This window comes from Lagopus leucura, unplaced genomic scaffold, assembly GCF_019238085.1.
Source record: "Lagopus leucura isolate 7727_CA_CO unplaced genomic scaffold, USGS_WTPT01 Super-Scaffold_100157, whole genome shotgun sequence".
NCBI lineage: Eukaryota > Metazoa > Chordata > Aves > Galliformes > Phasianidae > Lagopus > Lagopus leucura.
In genome coordinates this window covers 33,554,544-33,577,588 of record NW_024962334.1, presented here as the reverse complement: position 1 = coordinate 33,577,588, position 23,045 = coordinate 33,554,544, and the positions used below count along the sequence as shown (strand labels likewise).

At 38.6% G+C, this 23,045-nt stretch overlaps 1 protein-coding gene across 2 annotated transcripts in view; it reads left to right on the top strand.

Annotated features, from left to right (window-relative positions):
- Positions 1-23,045, top strand: part of PIP4K2A (phosphatidylinositol-5-phosphate 4-kinase type 2 alpha) — a 101,119-nt gene that overhangs the window by 30,814 nt on the left and 47,260 nt on the right. For both annotated transcript variants that reach the window (XM_042888888.1, XM_042888887.1), the window contains exons 2-3: positions 21,318-21,415; positions 22,448-22,544. In XM_042888888.1, the coding sequence (XP_042744822.1) occupies positions 21,318-21,415; positions 22,448-22,544 (195 nt within the window). The remainder of the gene's footprint in view (positions 1-21,317; positions 21,416-22,447; positions 22,545-23,045) is intronic.

The window sequence follows — 23,045 nt, the reverse complement described above, 5'->3', positions numbered from 1 at the left end:
AGAGAACAATAGGAGGCTGGCTGTAGTGTAGTCTTTACTCAATGAGTTAATTGTTTGGTCAAATATAATGATTTGTTCACGAGTTTCTTTGAAATCTTAAGCCCAAAGGCAGAGGGAATAATAACTTCAAAGTTAAATAGCTGGCAGAAATGTGGAACCTACTGGAAATGGAGCAGAACACCAGTTACTGCCTGGTTAGAGCCTGCATTTTCAAGAGCTGCACTCTTCTAGATGTCTATTCTAATAGGAAGAGAGATGTGATACATGGTTGTAGCTATCTTTTAACTTTTGATTGCCTGCACGATGAGTTTTTCACATACTTTTTTGAGCTTCTCTACCTTGGAGTTGAAGAGCACTTAGCAGCAAACACCTAAGAAAAAAATACTGCATAATCTCTGTGCTTGAAACAACCATCATTCACATTTTTACTGTTTTGTTAGGGATTAAATGTGCTAATGAGCCGAGCTGTATATAACAATAACAGTGCTGTTGGTGCTGCTTTTTTCCTTCTTATTTAGCTTTATCAATAAGGAGTTTAAAAGTTCCCTTTTGAGTGATGTCAGAAAAAATGTTCAGTCCATTAACCTGTTGACTCAGCTCAGCTGCCATGCTAACATAATAGCTTGTACCAGAAGAGACATAACTGATGGGTCTTGTTCCTTCTGTAAATATTTTTTTCTCCATTTCCTCCTTACTCACCATATCTTACCTGCTAGGCAACAAATCACGGGATGTAGAGAATCACAGAGAATTTTGCTGATCACACTCCTTTTTTTTTTTTTTAATTCTCCTTCTCTGTGTTACTTCTGTACTTCTATAGTCTTAGGGCCCCTTTCATTTTCTTAACACAATCCTTTAGCTTTTGATGCATCCAAGTTTCTGTATCAGACAGAGATGGTATGACAGAGTTTTGTAAGCTACATTAATTTATGTAATGGATACTTGATAGGACAGAAAAGGCTGTGATTGTTATTTTGCCTTCTCTGAGTTTCATAAACTTCACTGTGAACATATTAAAAGATGCAGGTTTTCGAGATTATCTGTTCCCTATTTCTCAGGCACTGATTTGAAAGAGTATAGTGAGTGATACGCAGTCAGCATCCTTATCCTCCTCATGTCTCTGTCTATGGGCAAGGACACAGGAAGAGTATTTTCTGGTGAGATTTTTAACAGTTCATATTTTTAGATTTATCTTAGTCACTCTGAAGCCTTCATAATAATAATAAAAGCTCAGCATTTGTTCTTTTTGAAGAAGTCTTGAAGCCTTTAATTCGTTGTTTGCAGATGTTTTGCTGTAGCCCCTGTGGTTTTGTAAGCCCCCGGCAGGGATGGTGGAAGTCAGAATGTGGCACAGTGCTCTGTAGTCTTGCCCAATGGCAAAGGAGATTGTTATCTTCCCACACAGTTCTGCACAAGTGTTGCTCTTGAATTCAGACTAGTTTTCCACAAAATATTTATAGTCTTTGTATACAGGGGGAATTCCTATCAAAAGACAGAATTCAAGATTGATTTGAGAATAAAATGTGTGTTAGAAAAGTCCTGTGCAAGGCTCTCAGCGGGCAGCATTTCCCTGCTCATGTGCCTGGGTGAGCTCCTGTTGGATCTGTCTAGACGCTGGTACGGCGTCGGGGCTGATAGTGCCAAAATTGCTGTGTCTGTTCCTAGCTGTGTGATTTGCTTCCCAAGTACCAGAGGAAACCTGAAAAACTTGCTGTGTGTTCTCATGCTTTGGTTGCTTCATTGCATCTGACCCAACTGTTGGTTTTTTTGTGGGTTGGTTGTTTTTGGTGGTTTTTTTTTTTTTTACATATTCTATGTTGCCAGGTTTTGGAGGGTGTTCTTTTTAAGTGCATGTGTAAGTTTTCAGGACGATTAGCACTGAAATCGAATGGATCATTATGTATACTCCCTGAGTTAATTGTACGTTCCAGGGAACTAGGGGCAGCTTGTACCTAAAAGCTTTGTGGTGTCTCCTTGCTTGGTGTTTTGCTGTCATAAAACACAGGACCAAGACACAACTGTCTAACAAAAGGTGGTTTTCTGTTACTAATCATGTATGATAGCTGCCTTGCAGGCAGCATAGTGGCAGTCAGCACACCCACTTAGTGTCAGCCAGCAAAGGAGGTAGTTCATAAAGACTTACTTTGTTTTTTTCAAATAAACAAAACTTACACAAAGAAGTAAAGCAAGAAGTCAAATGCATCCCACAAAGCACTAAATACCCCTCTTTAAGCAAGTTTTAGAATGATTTGGTGCTACTTTTTTTGTTGTTTATTTTTAATTTATGTATTCATTTAGAGGGAAAGCAACCCTGTGTTTCTTGGTTAACCAAAGATTCCCAGAATAAAGCAGACTCTAGAACCTATTGCTAGTGTTCTTTTCCAGCTGAGATTGCCAGAGTTGTATGAGAAGAATTAACTTTATGAATTCTGTACTTGAAACCTAACAGTGGATCAGAGCAAGCTTCTGGAGCTTGCAAAAATAATGTGAAGTATGCTTTGTTGTTTATTTTATTTCTAATTGTGGTCCTGCAAATCAGATCAGTTCTGTCCCATTAGACTCCTGAGGAAGTCCTAAATTTGAGGCAAGATGCTGCTTGTTTAGATGCAGTTGATGGTTTTGTGCCATCAGCTGATGACATCAGAAATAAATAAATGAAAATTCTTGGTGTGGGAAGAAGGATTACCACACAGCTATGGCATGGGCTGCTCAGGATGAAATACTGTGCAGTATTCTCCCTAAGTCACTGCTCACTGTCCTGCCCTACATCCCTTGTCCTGCTGCCTCCTGCCAGCTCTGGCACCGTGCTGACCTGAGGCTGAGCCATTTCTATGCTGCCTCACTGCAAGGAGAGCTGCAGACTGTGTTGGTGTGTGGCTCAACAAGAGCAAGCGTGAGCTGGGCACTGACTGGGGGTAAAGGCAGGGCAAAGAAAGAGGCCAGGGCAGGAATGCAGCACATCTGCTCAGGCTGTCTGTAGCACCCACTGCAACCAACACAGGGCCCAGATGTCGCAGTACTGCATGTAGAAAGCCACTTACACGTGGAGTGGTTTTCAGGAAAATAAGAAAGGCCCCTGCTGAGGGCCCTTTGCATTTCTTCATACCCAGGCTCTAGGATTTTTGTTGTTCAGCTTATAGAAAAGCAGTTAAATTTAATTCAGAAAGCAGCTTACTTAGCTGTTCCTTGCAATAACAAGATTTAGGTCAGAAAAGATTGGAACAAGAATAACACTCTTTTCTGTTGAATTTGCGCTGCTTTATTTACAATCCAGAATTGTCATTTTGCCCATATTGTCGGTCAGTCTCCTCTTGTTTCCTTTCCAAATGCTGTGTGTGAAAGGCCAGGTAAGCTTTTTCTATTGATTTAGTTAGAGACATGCACAACTGCAAAGATACTTGGGCAGATGTTGTGCCCAGAACAACTTGTAACTCCAAGAATAGATGTTTCAGATCGAGTGTCATGCTGATACCTTAGTGGGTTTTTTTGCCTGGATTGTGTTTTGGCTAGCTTCCTTCCTGAGTTCCTCTCCTGTTCTTTTAGCTTCTTTCTGCAGTTCTTGGCTCTTCTTTTGTTTAACCTGTCAAAATCAGTGGGAATTTCCATTAAGTTACAGTAGTTAGAATGCAGCAGCCCCAGCCCTACTTCTGTTGGACACAGGGAAGATGAACGTTGCTGGTCTGACTCACCTTTTTTATTTCAGTGGTTTTATAAAGGAGCTCCGCAGATACCAGTGCAGATATTTTTGATTCACAGCCTTTCAAGTGAGAGGACGGTCAGGTTCTGCTTGTAGCAGTGACTGTACGTTGTGCATGCTGTCAGGAGACACAGGAAACCTTCCCATGTCCTTCAGTTCTTGTAGTCCACCTTCTTATCTCATGTAGCCTTTTTCTCTGTGGGTATGGGATGTTGGCTGCATACCAAGTAGATCAGACAACTGCTGTGTTTCTGCCTGCTCCAAAACTGTTCATATCATATTCCCTTTTGTTACAAGAGGTTGTCTTTTAAGAGAATTTAAAGTCATTTTCTGAGTACGTTTTGTTTTTCACATTTCCATGACAAACATTAGATAAAACAGAGTAAAGGTTTTGCCAATCACTTGAGGATCAACTTTGAGATTTGTTTACAAGAGTGTATTATTGTGGTAGGATAGCTGATTTTTAAAATACGACTTCCTATTATGTTCAAAGGACACAACAGTCTGCTACATTTTGATTGAAACTCCCTGGCTGTAGTTGCTTCGCATTCAGAAACACCACAGGTGTCTTTCTCACTGTTTTATGCCACAGTACTACAAGTCAGATTCCATCTAAAGGCACCTTCAGTCAAAAAGTCATGTTATTATACCACGTACACCTTGTATGATACTGGTTTATCTTGTAACTGGATATTGAAGTCAGCATCAATTCTGTAGTGCAAAAAAGCAGTCATGTTTTCGGATGCATAAGGTAAATTATGTTATTCTTTCTGTTTTAAAGCATTTGGCTTCTTTTTTTTTTATCTTAAATTCAACATCTTAATGTGGCATTCAAGAGAGAGGGGAAGGTTGCCCACAAAAAAAAAACCCACAACTATTTTTTTAATCTGTTCAGCTTTTCTGGACTGTTGGTAGTTCAGCAGAAAACCAAGAAGCGATTCCAGAAGAAATACTGATACACATTTGAGAAAGACACCATCAGGATTGGTCCCCACTTCTTAGTGCCAGAAAGCATTTTTAGGAAGCATAGTCATAGGGGTTGGAGGACCTCTGGAGGCCATCCATACCAACTCCTTCTAAAGAAGGTTCCCTACAGCACAGTCACTCAGGAAAGTGTCCAGGTGAGTTTTGAATACCTCCACAACTTCTTTGGGCAGCCTGTTCCAGTGCTCTGTCACCTGCAAATTAAGGAAATTCTTTCTCATGTTCATGTGGAACTTCCTGTGTTCCAGTTTGTGCCCATTGCCCTTTGTTCTATCACTGAAAAAAGTGCATTATCTTACAGCCTCTTTTAAACTGTAACAGGATTGATATGGACTCCTCCATGAAGATGAGCCTTATGCCCCAGCACTTCCATAGTCAGTTGAGTCCTGCTCTGTGTTTTGCTGCTTTGATGCTTTACTGGTAGTTGCAGAAACCATTTACAACTTTAATTGCATTAAATCGTAGGGCAGCCTAAAGCTGAATTCTTTAATCCATTTCTGTTTCATTAATCAATTTCTGTTCATTAACAGGAGACCAAATTTACTCTAGGAAGGAGGAAAGTGGAGTTAGCAAGCATGTATTTAGGTTTTTGCCTCTTGCAAAGTGGCATGTGCTGATTTTGGTAGAAGTGGTCTAAGAAGAGTCAAGGTTGAGAGGCTGGTTATGGGCTCAGTATGAAAATTCACATTATTCTTGGTCAACTGAGCTGGTAACAGCCTGCAGCAGTTTGGAATCTGGCATGTTATTTACCAGTCTGCTTGTGACTGGGAGCTGGTTGCTAGCATTAAGTTGCTATCAACTAAGTTGAAAGGTAGGTAGGTGTCAGTATGTGTCTCCTGGGTGTTTTGGGGTGTGCAGTTTGTTTGCTTATTAGTAGAAACACACAGGTAAACTGTTTGGAAGTCCCTCACTCTCTACCCCTAATCACAGCTCATGAATGTCGGTTTGCTTTGGGTTCTGTGCTTGCCAGGAGACAATCATTTAAGTTGGATGCTTAAGCACTTAGTTGCCAAATTCAGACTGCTAAATGAGCGCAAGGAAAGAAGGCAAGCTGTAATTAGTAGTAAGGTAAAAATGTTACAAGTTACATCCATTTGTTGTTGATGAAACAATTTACTTAACGTTTCAGATTTTTTTTCTTATTGTACCAAATCTTTTTTTAAGGTGTTAACAATGAAGGGGATGTTTTAAGAATAAATTACCTTATAATTGTCCCTATCTTTTATAAAACAATCAGTGCTGTAATTTATGAACTCTGAAACGTTTTTTTCTTTAAGTACTCTCCTTTCAAAGAACATATTAAAAATAAAAAGTAATGACCACTTTATATGAAGACAGCATAGATGTTGCAAAAAAGCCACATAAGTATTTCAATAATTTCACTGAAAATACATTTGTGCTCTTTTTCCTGAGTGAAACCTTTTCATGGTTTGGACTATTCCTTCAGAGTACTCATTAAGCCAGAGTTCACATGTCCGGTTTGTTGAGATGCTCTCTTGAACTGAAAGAAAGATTACTGCAGTGATGTGACATTTTAGTGATTTTTTTTTTTTCCTTTTTTTTGGGGGGGGGGAAGGGAGGGAAGATTGGGGGGAAAAAAAAAGAAAAAGAGAAATTTACAGCTTGTGACAGTTTGAGGATTAGGTGTCCTGAAAGGAAAATTGGGCAACAGTATTTTTAATGTTGTTATTGTGCTGTCATCAGCATTTTTTCTATTGGAAGTTTAAGTGTCAACAGTTATGCTTTCTAAAGTTGAAGCCTTTCCAGTTATCTGTCACTGCCTTATTTATTACAGCATATGAATAGTCAACTATAAATTAATCACTTAATGCTAACTTATTTCCATAAATATTTGGCTGATACGTCGTTTGTGGGGTTTTATTTATAGTGTAACTGGCAGAGTTTTCATAGGAAACATCTCAATAGCAATTAATGCCACTTCACTTTTCAGACATTGACCTGAGTAAATCTGCAGTGCTGAGCCTCGTGAGGTTTACCTTCACATTCCAGCCCCAGTCGGTCCTTGGTGTACAGACTCTCCCAAACTGAATAAAAGTAAGTGGGAGTTGTTTCTGTTGGGCATTTACAAAAATCAGACCAGAGATGCTCTGAAGTGAGCACCCCAAAATCAGTGGAAGGCTGAGTACTGAAGTTGCAGGTGTGAAGCTGTGCTTCTAAAGGGAAAAGATTCCTGACAAGCAGAATTGATAGCTGCTTCTGTGTGTTGTCTGTTTGCTTACAAAATCACACTCCTTCCAAAATGGCTTGTGCCACTGGGAGACAAACTAAGCTACAAAAGCAAAAGTGCACAATTTGGTGGCATATAGTAGTCCTACATTGTGGTTTAATGGTGATATTTTCAAATGTAAAGCTAGCCCAACTTCTTTATGACCTAGATAAAACTAATAATCTCCAGATAGAGAGGCAAGATGAAATGCAGAAATACAGCATTCTGTGTATAGAATGTTCACGAAGACTAAAACCTTTAAAGAAGTCTCTCACATGTCTTTCTTGGGTGATACTTGTCTTATTTTCAGTGTTGGGGATCCTTGGCTGTTTTACATGTGGGATTCATGCAAGCTACTCATATTCAGTATTCTCTCATATTCATATTCTCTCAGTTCTTCGTGTACCTACAAATTGGTGTATCTTTAGCTTATGACTGCCTATTTGTCTGGCAGGAGATGCTCAGGGGTCCTTGTCTTGAAAGCAGAAGAGGACCTACGTACAAACACAGAACAAAATATTAGTTCTTGCTTCTAGGTCTTTGTGTCCTGGGTGTGGGTAGCATGTTCTCTGCTGACGTTACAGTGATCAGAGTACAACAGCATCTGTTTATCCATCATTCAGTACTCTATCGGAGATTAATACAGGGCCATTTTTAGAACTGGCAGATAGATGGTATGTGATTCTGGAATGTGTATTTATTTAGTTTAGTATTAGTGTGAGTATTTAAGGTCACTTGAACCAGACAGGGCACTATGAGTCATCTTTATCCCATTGAGTTTACATTGTGGCTTAAAGCATTTCTTTTTACTTTTTTTTTCTGGAATATGACCCTAGAAAAACAACATATTCCTCATGTTGTGCCAAGTGCAGCTCTCCTGAAAATTGGCCTGCCTTGCCTTCCAGGGTTATCTACTGTTATGCAATAGTAGTGGGAGGGAAACAATACAGAAGGCCTGGAGACAAGAAGAAAATATTGCACTGCTGGCAGGCTTCCTGTGTTTGAAATCTTCAAGGAAGTCTTCAGCTGAAGGAAGAAAAACAGAGATGAGCGTTGGAAAGATAATCCTCCTAAACAGAACTTCAGCAGAGCTTTTAGTTTCACTGCTACTTGAATTCAGGTTTGGGAGTTTGCAGTGTGAGGGGCTGGTCAATGAGGAGCTTACTGGTGATCTGAAGATCAGACTTAACCGAGAGTATAAGCACAAGGAGAGACAAGAGAGTACTTGAAAATTTATTAATTTCTGCTCAGAACTTTGTAATTCTACAAACTCAGTGTTAAGTGGTTTGGTTCTTTATATATCCAGAGATTTGGGGATTTTTTATTTTTTATTTATTTTTTTCTTCTTCTATCTGTGTGTCCAGGACAGGATACTTATGTTACATTTGATATAAGAAATTACCCAGAGAAGCTGTGGATATCCCAGCCCTGGAGACGTAAGGCCAGGTTGGATGGGGGCCTGGGCAGCCTGAGCAGCCTGTGGCAGTGAAATTGGACCTAGATGACCTTTAAGTTCCTTTCCAACCCAGACCCTAGTTAACATAAAGTTAACATTAGTTAACATAAAGTTAACTAATTCAAAATGCATTCTTTCTTGTTGAGACAGTAAGAAGAGTACCTGAGAAGAATATGTAAATATTGAAAAGCTTGCAGTTCAGATTTGAATTAGAGAATGACAGTGTTCTAGGGCATAAGAAGAAATCTAATTGCTCTTCCTTTATAGAATGCATACTTCTTCAGTCTTGCTGAGGCTTAGTCGTAGAATCATAGAATTGCTCAGGTTGGAAAAGATCTTTATGGCAGTTTGTAGAAAAGTATTCAGGATTATTTAGGGTTTTTTTAATATCGCTTAGGAGTTGTATGTGTTCTTGCTATGAGTGAATAAAATTCTGTCCGCTTGAGAATTAAAGAAACCTCATCCTTTAAGACGTCCATAAGACATAAGACAAAAATGTGTCAAACAAGGCTCCCTTTAATTGAACCTTCAGAGATGAGGCCTAAGTCTCTAGTAAATTTTAAGGCAGACCTTTGGGCTAGAGCTTTTTTTTCCTTTTAAAATAAAAGCATTCCCCTAACCTGAAGTACTTTAGTGTGTGATATGTTTCATGAGCACTGGGTTGCTGTGGGCTTTTTCTTTTTGATGGTTGGTTGGTTATCTGATTTATTTTGTTTTCTACTAGTTGACTGAACTTGAATCTCAATTTTTGTTAGTCTCCAAAAGCAGAAGATGAATCTACTTCTGTCCTCTTCCAAATTCTGCTTTTGCAATTCAAACGTATAATTTTGGATGTTATAAATAAAAATATCATTAAATGGATAGTCAAGGTTCTGTTTTTATTGACAGGACTGCTTTTAAATCTGTTCTGCGTTTGTAATTAACGCAGTGATTACTGACTGTAGAAAGGACAATGTATTCTCATCACTCTGAAGAGTCTTGACAGAGGTTTGTAGGTAACAGTTTGTTTTATAGCAGAAGAATCCTCTTTTAAATCACTCCTGTGAAGCTGTGTCCAGTAAATTGAGATGCAGTGCATTAAACAGGCTTTCTTTTCCCTAGGTTAAATAAAACAATCTTAAATATCATAGATAAACAAAGTCAAAATTAGATCTCACCTTTCATATCATTTTTTTATTAGTGAACCAGAAAAGGAAAGGAGGTTGTCTTGCCTTTTTGGCTCCCAGCTGATTCCTCAACCCCAAATGACCTTTTCATTCATCTCTGGTAGTTGAGTGGATAGGAGTGAAGAAAATATTCTGTCTGCACCTGAAAAAGAAGTTAGTTACCCAAAGCTGGTTTTGCAGCTCAGCAAACTCTGATTTAAGTACCTAAATGCTGGCAGCAAAAGCAATCGTCAAAGGTGTTTTGTGAGCAGTAAGCCCAGTAATTAGTGCAGGTTAATGTTATTTCTGATTTTATGATACATTTACAAGATACTAAAGTTAAAACTTAATTTAAATGTCAAAAACACCTTTCCTGATGAATCTTTATTCACCTTGTAATAATTAAATTTAAGACTGCACACAGCACTTTTAACTTGAGGCTTTTTTTTTTTAGCTTGTATCTGAACATTTTAAGCCAACAAATTGCAGAAAGGTGCTTTTTTTTTTTTCTTCCTGTCTTTACTTTTGTGTGAACTGAGAGTGGGTGGAACTGACAAACTGGCCCAAATGAACAAAAATTCTTGCTAGCAGGTTCATTTAAAGCTGTGTTGGTTTTTGACTTTGGTTCAGCATGACAACCACTCACCCTCATGTGTCAGAAGAGGAAAAGAATTGGTGGAAAAGCGGGAGAAAATGGGGAAGGTTGGAAATGCTGCTTCAGGTGCTGCTGGCTGATGTATGCACCTTCCTATGTTTTTCTGAACGCACCTGTGGCTCACTGAACCTACTTTCCTCTCAAGTTCTTTCCTGCTAGTAGGCAGAGGCCTCTCCTAGCCTTCCTAAAAAATGCTCTGGTGCTTTTTCAGTCATAATCTTATGGTTTACTAATGCTTATGTAAGTATTTGGGAAGATATATTTACAAGAAAAAAGACCTGAGCTTGCAAACTTGCAGTAATTTTCAAAGTTTCCTGATGATGGAAAAACAAACATGTTCCTTCTCTTTCTGTGTGCACACATCCCCCCTGACTTGGGGGGCCACCACTTACCCTTCATCCATTTTTCTTGTACTTGGAATGGTAGAGATTAATGCTTGTCTTGAAACAAGGGCATCTTTTGGTCTCAGGCTCCCTGAAATAAAGTGTATGATGGCAATGTCTTTTTCAGATTAAATATAAGACTATTGTTTCCTTTTTAACAGATTTTAAAAGAAAAAACAACTTTTTATCTAAGTCTAAAAATGGAAAAATGCGTGTGTGTGCAGTGAGGAATGCGGAGGGCACAGGAGTGCACATTCCAGAACGCTGCTGCTGGCGCAGGGATGCAGAGCAGCTGGGAGCTGTGCTCCCTGCCAGGGTCCTCGGGCTGCGCTGGGGCCTCTGTGCCTGAACACAGCTCAGGTTGGTCTGCCTGCCTTTGAACCTTCAGAAGAGCAGTGCCCACTTTTTGGTGCAGTGTTCAGAACTTGGAGTGGATGTGTTTCTATCATTTATTTTTTAGGTTGTGTTGGAGAATTCTGTGTTAACACATAGATTACATTTATGGTTGAAAATGTGTGTTGGTAGCTCAGGGCTTTAACAAAAAATTATATGTATATTTTCTTGTGTAAAATGCATATATCTGTATGTGACATTTTTTCTCAAGGGATAATTTAAATCTTTTAAACATTTTAGTTTGGATTTTCAAGTATGGAAATAATCAAAAAGCCAATTTCCTTTCTCAAGCGGTTCTTCAGCAATACATAGCCTGAGATGAAAATCAGTGATACGAGAGTGGTTTTGTAGTCTAGTCCTGCCATCCAGGTCTTGGAATTACAATCCTAGAGTTCAGAAGAGGAAACAAGTGGGGGTTGATCAAACTGTGGCACCAACCACGTTCTCAGGAGAAAGTGATTTTGACTGAGTTTGATGCATTCAACACAAACACAGATAGCACAGTAGAAAACATTGAACTGCTTTTGTCACTAGAGCTATGCTCCCTGGGACTTGGCTGGGCCTTGTGCATGCCCATGGGCCAGAGCTTTGAGCATGCTATGGTGTTCAGCTGCAGCCCCCAGCCTGCCCAGCGGCAGCGTGTGTCCTGCCTCAGTCACTGGCACAAGAACATGTTTGAGACTTTTGCCTATGAAGTGCTGTTCATAAAATGTATTACCCTACAGTGTATTTTTGCCTTGATCATTATGGCTAATGTTTTGTGGTTGCTGTGTTTGCTGAGTGGTAAAATTGGTTATTTCTGTCTGATCTCCTTTCAACGAAGTACCGCGACACCAGTGTGTGTTAAGATTAACAACGCTAAAACAACTGGAGTTGCTTTTTATTTATGGACCATGACAGATATAAAGAGGATTTGTGTCTACTTGCCTATTGAACGTGTCCTGTTGTCCTCGTAAGCTTATGAAATCCTTTGATAACAAAAGTCTGACCTGTAAACTGAGGAAGAAGGTCATGCAATTGTATTACTTCTAACAAATTGTGCCTTGTTTCATATCAAGGGGTAGAAATATGTTTGTCTTGAATTGTTTAAGCATTTCAACTTCCAACTCCACCAGAATTGGACCATGATGGGACTTGCGATTGCTAAATCCCACACTGTGCTTCAGCGCCCTCCCTGTGGCCCCTCAACTCCTCCAAACTGCCCCAAAGGTCCTTTGCCCTGAGACTGAGCAGGCTCTGGCGTTATCAATCACTGTACCATGGTCTACATGTTCAGCTGCAAGTGAGCACTGCAGTGGTTATGTCTGGGCAGTTAGTTTCCAATAAGCAATGATCATTATTCCTTGAAATTTTGTATATAGCAGCATTGCCAAATTAAACTGGAATTCAGCATGGAAAAACTATATCCAGGGCAGAAGCAAAACTCAGTTCACTGTGTTCAAGTAAACACAGCAAGGAACTGCTCTCTCCCAAATGCTTAACAACTGGCAGATAAAATCATGGCTTCAGTAGCAAGAAGCTGCAGAGTGTGTATATGAATGCCTATGTATCTTTATGTCCCCACTAGCCTGACCTCAGCTGCCAGCAGGGCGTTGCAGAATTTGGAAGTAAGAGCAGGGTAAATACAAGAAAAATACGGTGCAACCAACATGCCTCAGGGAGATAAGCTAAGGGATTTCTCTTAGCAGGGGGAATGCAGTTCTTCTCATCCATTTGGATTTCTAGTGTGGTATTTTGTCTGGGGCAGAAAATTATTGCTTCAACTGGAGGATGTAGGTCTGTAGTTAAGGAAAAATTATAGCCGTAGGCTGGCGTATGGCATGGAGATTGATGATTCTGCAAGGTCTACGTTACAACTAACAGCATCTGATAAAGCTTTGCAGAGCATTTAAATATCTGTAGAGCAACCCTTATTTGCCTCGGTTGCCTCTGGTGTAACTCCTTTCACGTCGTAAGTTACATTTCTGTAATGCAAATGGTTAATTGCTTCTGGTTTTCTGTAAATTTGCTTTAGCCTTTGACTGATAAATAGTCATAAATGTACAAAAAGAATTGTTTTAATGTCATCTTTTCGCAAGTCAACAATTTCCTATTAGTGAGAGTGGAATGTGTGACCAAAAAGCCTATTCACAAGCCAGTCATCCTCCTCCTTAAAAGAAGAAAAATATAGTAATGTGCGGTGCATTAGCTGTATTATGCCACTGTAAAAATTACCGAAATGTTTCTCTTTCCTCTGTTTGTTATTGCTTCTGGACAATAACAGTGCCTGTCTAATGCATCAGATTGTTGCTTTATGGTCCAGCCAGCCCAGTCTGTCATTTTGCGAGAGGATGCTCTTGAAGCCTTGCTCTTGACTAAGCAGCTGCATTGCAGGTGTTATATGTGAAATGGTTCCTTGGGTTTTATACTTAGCCTTTCTTTGCTGAAAAGATGTTATAGCATTTAGGTGAGAATACTGCATCTGTGTGTTTGTTCAACTGTCTACTAGAGTATTATGTTTAATTGCGTGAACACATTTTTCCTGTTCAGAAAAGTTATCCTTGGCAAATACAGTCTTAAAGGCTGTTATGAGAAGTGATCATTATTTAATAGACTCTTTAATTGTTTATTTTTCAAGTGAGTAACGTGATTCATAGATTATAAGTGCAGTTTCATTTCATTTTCTTCCTTTTCGTTGAACTCGTCTACTAAAATGCGCTCATTCAGGAAATCAGCAGTACATTTATCTAACTTTTGTATTACTTCATTAGAGAATCCAACATGTTTTTATTAAATCTTTTCCTCTGTCATAAATAAATGCTTACTGTCTCCTAGCATCCTCCTATTTTTAGATAGTCTCTTGTGAAGCTTTGAGAACACAGCCAAGAGAACTAAATTTTATCCCTTGCCAAAGGAGTTTTGTTCTTTAATTAGAAAAATAGAGACCAGATTGCTATCAGTCCTTCTGACAAGTATGTCTATTTTAAATGAGGATTTCAAAGAATATCTGAAGATACAAGCTGCAATCAAAGATCATATTAAAGTACAACTTCACAGCACATAAGTTGAGGTTTGAAGAAGATTACTTGAGATGTTTCTGGCAAAAAATACATATGTATGTATATTACTGGATTGTTTTTTTGTTTTTTGTTTTTTTGCAAGCCCACTGACAAGTAACATGCAAATGGTCATCTGAGCTGTGTGCCTTGTCTTGTTTTCTTTTTAAGCATGTTATTAGCAAGCAGGGATGAGCTCATCTGTATTGTGTGCATCACAACTCATCCAGATCTGGTGGACTTTCATTGCATTATGATTTCCTGTTGGACCAAGACTGCATTTTATTTCTGCATGCCATTTGCTACTCAAAACAATTCTTTACAAAAATATTCACTCTAGATCACATTCCTATTACTCTACCTTCATTTTCATCGAGGCATACTAGCATCCTTACACACAATTGCATTTTTCCCAGCTTTTCAGTGGGGGGTTATCATGACAGTCATTATGTCTGAACTGCTTAATTCATTTTAGTTCTTTGATTATTTGGCACATTATGAGGTGTTAATTTTTGCACCCATTGAAAGGTGTAAGCAGATGCGCAGCAAGTTTAACCAGATCTGTAGAAACATGGCTTTCTGCTAGTTGAACAGTGTACAGCAGTACTTGTGGATTCTGTTTGCTATGGAGATGTCCAAGAGACTTGAAAGACTTAAAAATCTTGCATCAAAGATTTGTGAAAGGAATCTGATTTGGGTGCTTTTGTCGTGTGTTCTTTAAACGCTCTCTGATGTGGGTGATAACCAAGCCACGAAGTCCTCTGTTTGAATTTTGAACATTGGTATTCCAAATTTTGAAGTTAAATGCCAAGAAATGAATGCTTTTTAAAACTACTTTTTTCCCTCTGCTTTGGGACTTTCTTTGGTTTATTTCACCATATCTTGTTGGATCTTTCTTAGGTATGTCACGGTCTATTGCTTTCCAGAGGATGCATGACTCTGTACGTCCCTGCCCAAAAAGAGCATCATGCCATTGAGAACTGTGAAAAAAAAGTCCCATTGAAACATCCGTTTTATATTGTGAAACTGTTTTCTGTTTGTTTTAACTCAAAGACAGACCATAAGACTTCAGAAAAGTCTTTCTTGTTAATATATAAAAAAGAAATAATCTTTAATTGATGCACTCATTTCTCAGAATTTCTTAATCCATAAAATGTAATAAATATTTTTGCCAAGAAATTCAAATATTCTGTGTTTTAATACTTAGCAAAAAGTATGCATTAAGGCAATATAAAAATATTTGGCTCAACTAAGGCTGCTTTTCCAGCACTATATTATTCATTTTCATTGAAAGCCAACAATCTAATGACAAGTATCACCTCAACTGTAAAAACATGAAGCTTCTCTATGGTAATTACTGATAGATGTTTTGAGATGTGTAACATGTCAACATGTATTTCTGTGGCAGCTGGGTGGGCTTTTATATTGATTTGGATTTTTTCCTTCATATACCTTAAATAAAAATGATGGTAAAGATTCAGAAAAAAATGACATACTTTACCCTGTTTTTTCCTCTCAGTCATATAATTGGTTTAATTTCAGGAGTTGTTTCTGAATCAGTAACTAGAAATTACTTATATTGGAGAAGTCTCCTATGGCATTTAAACTCCTTGCACATTGTATAGTTAATAAAAAAATGTCTGAGTAGATTTTTTTTACCTTGTACTTTTAGGAGAAAAAAAAGAGAGAGATGAATTTGTGTGATTGAAATGATGAAAACCTCATTTAAAACAAATTAAGGAGTATTTTGCTGAACTGATTTATTCCTCTCCAGCAGAACTTAGCTTAACCTTTTATTTCTCTTGCAAGAACGGCTTTGAGTGTAATTTAAACTGTCAAATGACATTTATCAAATGATGGTTTTGCCCCGTAACAGGCAAATGTCTTCCACAAAATTGATTAGCTGCTGACCTCCTCCACCCTTTCCAGACCCTGCAAGGTAGATTTCAAAGTGCTGTAAAATAATCACTTCATTTTCAGTTTATACTTCAGCAGGAGGCGGTTAGTGCCCCGGTAGCAGTGCTGCAGCGTGCTCCCATATGGCAGCAGGGTGCTGGGAGCCTTCCAGGCCCTGCCCTACCGTGCACCTACAGGGCCTCATGCTGAGCTCCCTGCAGCTCAGCAGCAGTGTCAGGAATGGCTTTTTGCTGATACTGGAGTGAGTTACAGTACAAAACTTCTATCTTCTGGATGAATGTGCTCCAGTAAGCAGGAAAGTGCCATTTCCTAAGGTCTGTAGGTTGTTCAGTTATCAAGGAGGTTCCAGAAGAAAGAAGGATGCATCTCCTAAATATGACATTTTAGGCCCTTAGTAGCTTCCTCCGATGCATTCTTACTTGTCAGCTCTGTGGCTTTGCTTGGTAAGGGCAAGTCCAGAGGGCTTGCTCTTGTAGGCTTTGACCTATAGGTAGATGAACTGACTCGAGCTCTGTGCCTGGATTGCTGCATCAAAATGGTGGCTCTGTAGCTTAACAAAAAGCGCTGCCTAATGTTTTTTTGCTTCAGAGCAATTTGTGAATTTTCTTGCCAACGAAGAAACTGAGACGCAGAAAACAAACGATGAACATAAAAATACCAGAACTGTTGCTGATGTTAAAAGTTCAGTTCTTTTTTTAGAACTCAATAATTTCTTTCTTCCAAACTCTTCCACTCCTACTTCTTCCAAAGTCTGTGTTTAAAAATACAGAAATTAGAGAAAAATGCTCTTGACTTTTCTCAGGCTGAGAAACCAAATGTAGCTCTTTTGTGTCAGCAGATCTGACTGCAGTGATTGGTTTTCAGTTCAGACAGGGCGTTGGGGAATGAACAGAGCTGAAAAGAAAGGAGCACTTCCCCAACTTCATCCACACACATCACCCAAAGGAGCAGGGGTTTTCCTGCATGCGCAACTGCCGAGGGCCAGAACCGTAAAGTCTTTTATCAAGCTGTTGGCTGTGAAAATGCCAGTGCCTCCATACGTTCGGCCTGAGTCTGATTGGCTGATAAACTGAGTTAAAAGAAAGCAGTATCTGTGCTGCATGGTAAAGCTAAGATATTAAAAACAAGAAACTGCATATAGAATAAAGGCTTTACATGGAGTTTCAAAAGCATCCAGTAAATAGTGCTAACTGGCCTGCATGAGATTCATGGTATGTTTGGAATGAAATTTTGCTCATTGGGTCTACCTGGCTTCTTCCAGTATATATATATTTTTTTATCAGTAATACCAGCTGTAGTGCATTCTGCAGGTTTATCACTGCAGCGTCATACTGATTGGCATCAGATTGTATTTGTTGGAGAATGGGATCGTTGTTCTGGCTCTTCCAGCTAAACATGCAATATATGCTGTAAATTGCCTTTATTATATGCTGCTTAAATATCTCATTGTCTGCTTTGCATACAAGCAATTTATTGCTGCTTATGTTCTGACAGAATGAAAACTAATGTTTAATTATGCATTGCCCTAGTAATGTGGTGTTTAGGGTGAATGTATCTGAATTAAATAAAGGCCATTAATAATGCCTAACAATTTATGATATATTCATTGCTAGATTTCAAATCATATAAATTAGAGAAGCTTATTTGAAATGTCACCACTATAAGATGGCTTTGTGGGAACACCTCTCTGTGTGCTAATTTCAGAATCATTACCAGCTGAGTCTTACTATTCATTCAATGTCCAGTAGGCTTTTATTATTCCCTTATTTGCAGTTTAATTACAGCCTCTGTTTTCCTGACAGTGTGAATTCAATCCTGAACCTGCAGGAGCAAAATGAGTTGCAATCAGTAGGTTTTTGCCTGAAAGCCTCCTTCCCCTTCTCCCCCTCCCACCTACCATCCCTGAGCCATAGGACTGAGCAGATCCCTTCAGACAGATTTTTTTCTACCGTATATTTAAAGGAGCAATGCCATCTAAGGCTTTCAAAGCATCATCTTTAAAGCTTTTAATTCACGGAGGATATCTGTATCTCACATAAGCAGTTGGTTTTGTGCCAATATCACAAAGATATTGGAATAAATATCTTGAGAGGTTTTCAGGTGATTTTTAAATATTCTGTGTATATGAATTTGAAAATACTATTGAAAGATATGAGATATTTCCGTATAATGTGCGTGGATACTGTGTAACTAAAATCCTAATCAATTGTCTTTAAAAATAATCCATTCCCCAAGGCTATTGGGTGGATGTAAGTTCTTTAAAGATGTGGTAAGCATTGTCTGCTGGGGAGAAAAAAAAAAAAAAAGAAAAAAAAAACAGCAGCAAAATTTGGAATTGGTGAAAAATAAATGAATCACAGAGCAATTGGTGGTGGTGGAACTAGAACTGTTTGGTTTTTTTTTGTCTGAGACACTCTGAAAGGCTGAAAGTACTCTCTCACTGTTTCGTATTTGGTCACTTTCAGGCATGGCTGTTCCCCGTACAATTCTGTGATTCTGTGATTCTGTGATTCCCATAGTGATAGCAGAGTGGAGAATTGATCCCAGTGACCTTCACCTTTCAGCTTTCTAGTGCACATTTGTGGGGGAGTTCAGGATATTGTTTCTTTACCCAATATGGTTCCAGTTTGCACCACAGTGCAATGTCACAACTATTCCCTTCTGTGTTGTATGCACTTTCAAATTTAGCCTCGTCAAATCCATCCTAAAAATGCATTACTACACAAAGAAACAGACCTTATTATACTTGAAGGGTTTAAATTAATTAATGGCCTGTGCCGCTGGGACATGCCATTACTCAGCTGGTGAGCTATACCAAAGGTCACTTCTACTATATGTTCATTGCTTGCTTTTTCTTCTCTCCTCCTAGAGGGGAATTCCTTAAAATATTAGAGAAATTATATTTCCAGACCTCAGAGGCAGTGAATCTCCATTAAAAAAAATTGTTCTGCAATTTTTTTTTGTTAGAGTGCTTTTTTTTTTGGTTGTTTTTGAGGGTAGGTCTGTGTGTGCATTCACATCTTGTAGGGAGCCTCCTGGGATAAGTGTTTTGAAATTTCTATTTACAACGTAACAAGCTTTAAAGTATTCAAATAGGAGTATATGTGGGTATGTTACTCTTCCACATAAGTAATATTGTACGGCCTAAATGTGCAATTAAAACTGTGCCGCTATAGCACAAAGGTAAATCTTTGCAGTGTAAAAGCATACCTACAAATGTATTTGGAGGCGCTTTACAGTAGTAAATTAAGAAAGTGAACGCATGCAAAAAATTTGATTGATGCAAATTTGATAGTCTAAGCCCCCTAATTTGGCAGTGAACTTGCTTTTATTATCAATAGGTCATTTGGAGATGTGTGAGTTGAGCATAATTAATTGTATTTGACTGAAAATTGTCTTGGTATCACTTTTGACTGGGATGGAAGGGGTGTGGGTCTCTATTATCCCTTTTTCAAGCATGGAATTCATTGCAAAATCTGGCAATCTAGGAAAGTAGCTAATTCTTTATAAGCAAACAAAGTTCTGTATCGCTGCATAATCTGTCTGCTTTTCCTTAGTTTTATTTGTGCAAGAGCTAGGCTAGTGTTCTGCATGCTCATGGAACTGCCCTGTGGTTCCAGGGTGAGATTGATGTGCAGCGATATCAAATGCAGTAAAGAGCATGTATGTTAGATGTTGTGATGTTCGATCTATGTGCTGTTATTTCATGTCATAGTTAATGAGGTGTCAGCATGATTTATTAGGTTCCTACAGCTGTGTTTTCAAAAATTTTCTGGAGTTCCTTCTTTGTCCTGCTTTGGAAGGAGGAAGGAGTGTTCTCCCTGGCACTTCAGGGAGCAGCACACGGTCAGCCCATCCAGGCATCTCTCTAGTTTGTTGCTCTTCTGTACAGCTGTGATGCCTCAATCTGTTACTTCTCAGGGCTTTCCAAAGAAGCATTCTGTAAAGGGAATTCAACTGATATTTATCAGTTTTCATGTGGGCCGCAGAGGTCTGAATAATAAAAATGAGAGATGGCAAGACACATTACTGAGACTTAAAAAGACTGAAGAGTGATGAGGCTTTCTGACCTGCCTGCTTGCTTCGGTTTCTTCTCTCTTTTTAAAAGCAAAAAGGTTCCTCACTGCTTTCAGGTTTTGTTTAACTTCAGTTCTGCAGAAGGTCACGCATTTTTTCCTCTAATACTTACAGCCTACAACTGCTTCAGCAAAGGTGTTTCAGAGAGCCTCTCTTAAACAGGATAGCATCTAAGGACAGGAACAGATTCCCAATTGGGAGACGCTTTTGCATAAGAGCAGTGAATGCTACAGGTCACACTTACTTTGTTACATCCACCTCTGTTGCACACAGAACTCTCACGTAGAGTTCTCCCCCTGCAGCCCGCAGAAGGCTGCTGAAGCAATGTGTGCTGTGTGGGTCTGCAGCACCATAAGAGCATAGGCAAAATGTATGTGAGGAGTCTTTGATGACTGTGCTTTTTATCTCCTTAATGATTTGAAAGAACTGCTACAAGCTAGCAATATTCTGATAAGTTTTTCGTCCTTTACTCAAAATTTCCAAAATTAATAGTTGGTTAATGCACATGATTACCAAAAACATGGATACAAACTAAGTAACTGTGAAGTTGTTTACGTTCTGTCATATAGACGTGGCCAGAATTGGATAGTTCTTAAATCCCAAGTATGAATGAAAATTTCAATACTGAGGATGCAGACAATATTTATTTCAAAACTAGAAAGAGCAAATGGTACCCATAAATATAACAAAATAAGGAAAACCTTCGGACTTCTGCATTTATTTCTAGGTACAAATTTGGCTATTTAAGTAGTTTAGTGAGCCTGAATAATCAAAAAAGTGCCTAAATGCTGTATCTTGCAAAAGCTTGGCTGAGGTCTGTGCTATTGTACAAAACAGGGCTCTTCTTCCTGAGTCCAAAGCTTGTGCCTTCATATGGAAGCAGCGTTATATTTTCTGTAAGTAGTTTAAGACACAAACAGGTAAGACTAGTTTGTAAGCTGCAAAGGTAAATAGTCATTTTAAATACAGGATTTAAATTGTCTTTGGAAAATGTCGCTCAGTTGGCTAAACAAGAACAGTAAGAACAGTGTGTTAGGATTTAAGAACATATTGCTGGTGTCCTCACTGACTTTCCTTAAAGCACATGCTCCAGGTGTGCTTTGAAACACTTTTTTCCAGAGACTAGTATAAATACAGAGTGCTCTTTCTTCTTTCCAAAGAGTCTACCTTGTTAATACATTTAATCTGGAAAGAATAAATCTCTTTTTGCATTTTTCTTCCAATTACATTCACTCCCATACGCATACACAAGCGACTGCAGGCTAAATAACTTTTTTTTCTTTTAATTAGAACACATGCAGAATCTTTGCAAAATTATTACCAACTTAATATATTCTTTTTCCTTTAGATCAATGAACTGAGCCATGTTCAAATCCCTGTTATGTTGATGCCAGATGATTTCAAAGCATACTCAAAGATAAAGGTGGACAATCACCTTTTCAACAAGTAAGTACAAGTAACAATTCTTTGTAGATGGGGATAGTGGCAGTGATATTTTTATGAAGTACTATGAACTCTGTTATTTTTCAGCTGATGGGACTGAAGTTTTGATGATTAAGTTAATCCTGTGATAAACATAACCATCTGTGCTGTTCTGAAAAGCAACAGCAGGGGCTGCTGGGCAGTATTCTTCTTCCATATGGTTTATTATTGCCTTGTGAATATCTTATATACTGAAGGTGATCCTCTCTTGGTGTGTTTATTTGTGGCTGTTCCAAATGTTTATTTGGGTATTTTTTTAAAACATAACTTCGGGTGCATGTACTTGTTAATATTTTAAATGAAATATTTGGACAAGAATGAAAATTTAAAGTGTATATCAAAACTGAATGATGTATAAATTTTACTAATCCATAATATGAAATTATAGCAATCATGTAAGAGTTCCAAAAGTATTAAGATAGCTAAATATCATATCCGCATCTCTTAAAATTGTCTCCCATGATCGGTATGTGCGCACGTGTAAAACTATTAGTGCCACTGTGTGTATAACCTGTTTAATAAGACATTAGGAAAATGAAGAATTCTGTTACTTGGAGTCTTCTTCTCTATGGAAAAGTTCAAAGTTACTTTTCTCAAATCCGAAATGAACAGCGGGATATTAAAGCTGGTCCTGCACTCAGTAAGGCCAATTTTCGTGAAGCTTTGGCACTGTCCGTGCTTTCTGGTGTCACAGATGGTATGGTAATTCTTGTATAATGCAATCTGAGATTTCACCTTTGAAATAATTTAAGGGCAATGGCAAAACACTCTTTCCTGCTTTTCAGTGCAGGTTCAGCTTGTTAGAGACAAACATGTATAAACTTACTGAACATAATAAAGAGTAGAACATGGTGAGCCCAAAAAAGTAGGGCTTTAGAGGAGAGATTGTAAATCTCCTTATTCTCTGCTTTGTATGAACAGAATTGAAATAATACCCTAGAGTTATTAATTGCATATGCAGGTAAATGGTGTTGATTTGGTTTTATATTCTTTCAGAGAAAACATGCCGAGTCATTTCAAATTTAAGGAATATTGTCCAATGGTTTTCCGTAATCTAAGAGAGAGGTTTGGAATTGATGATCAGGACTTCCAGGTAAGTTCACTTTCAAAACATCCAGACCAGTACATATACAGGTTATGCTACAGTTGTGAACAGGCCAACCTGTTGAAACAGTATTTCTTTGTTTAGGTATTAGTTAGAAAAGAACTAAGAGGAAAAAGTAGTCATTCGCCCTACTCTTTCCCCCACCTGAGCCATCAGATTTCAGGTTTGCCTGTCTTACCTGTCTTATGGTCGCCCTTCCTGATCTTTGGTCCTCCTTGTTTCCCACCACAGTACCTCCCGGCCATAAGCTGAGATATTAAAACTGAGAGGTTATATTAAAACTTGCAGAAGGAGGGAAGAAACATGTCTGTGCACTGCTGACAAGAGATGCTGTGTTCAGCTGAGTCACTCTGATAAAGGTTGCTTTAGGAACGCGTCCATGTTAGATGTAGTTTCTGAAACCATTGAAGCCATGTGTTTCCTTTATGTATTTTTTTGTTCAGAAAAGAGTAGTCTGTGGTAACCAACTCCATGCTCCATTGTTGCCCT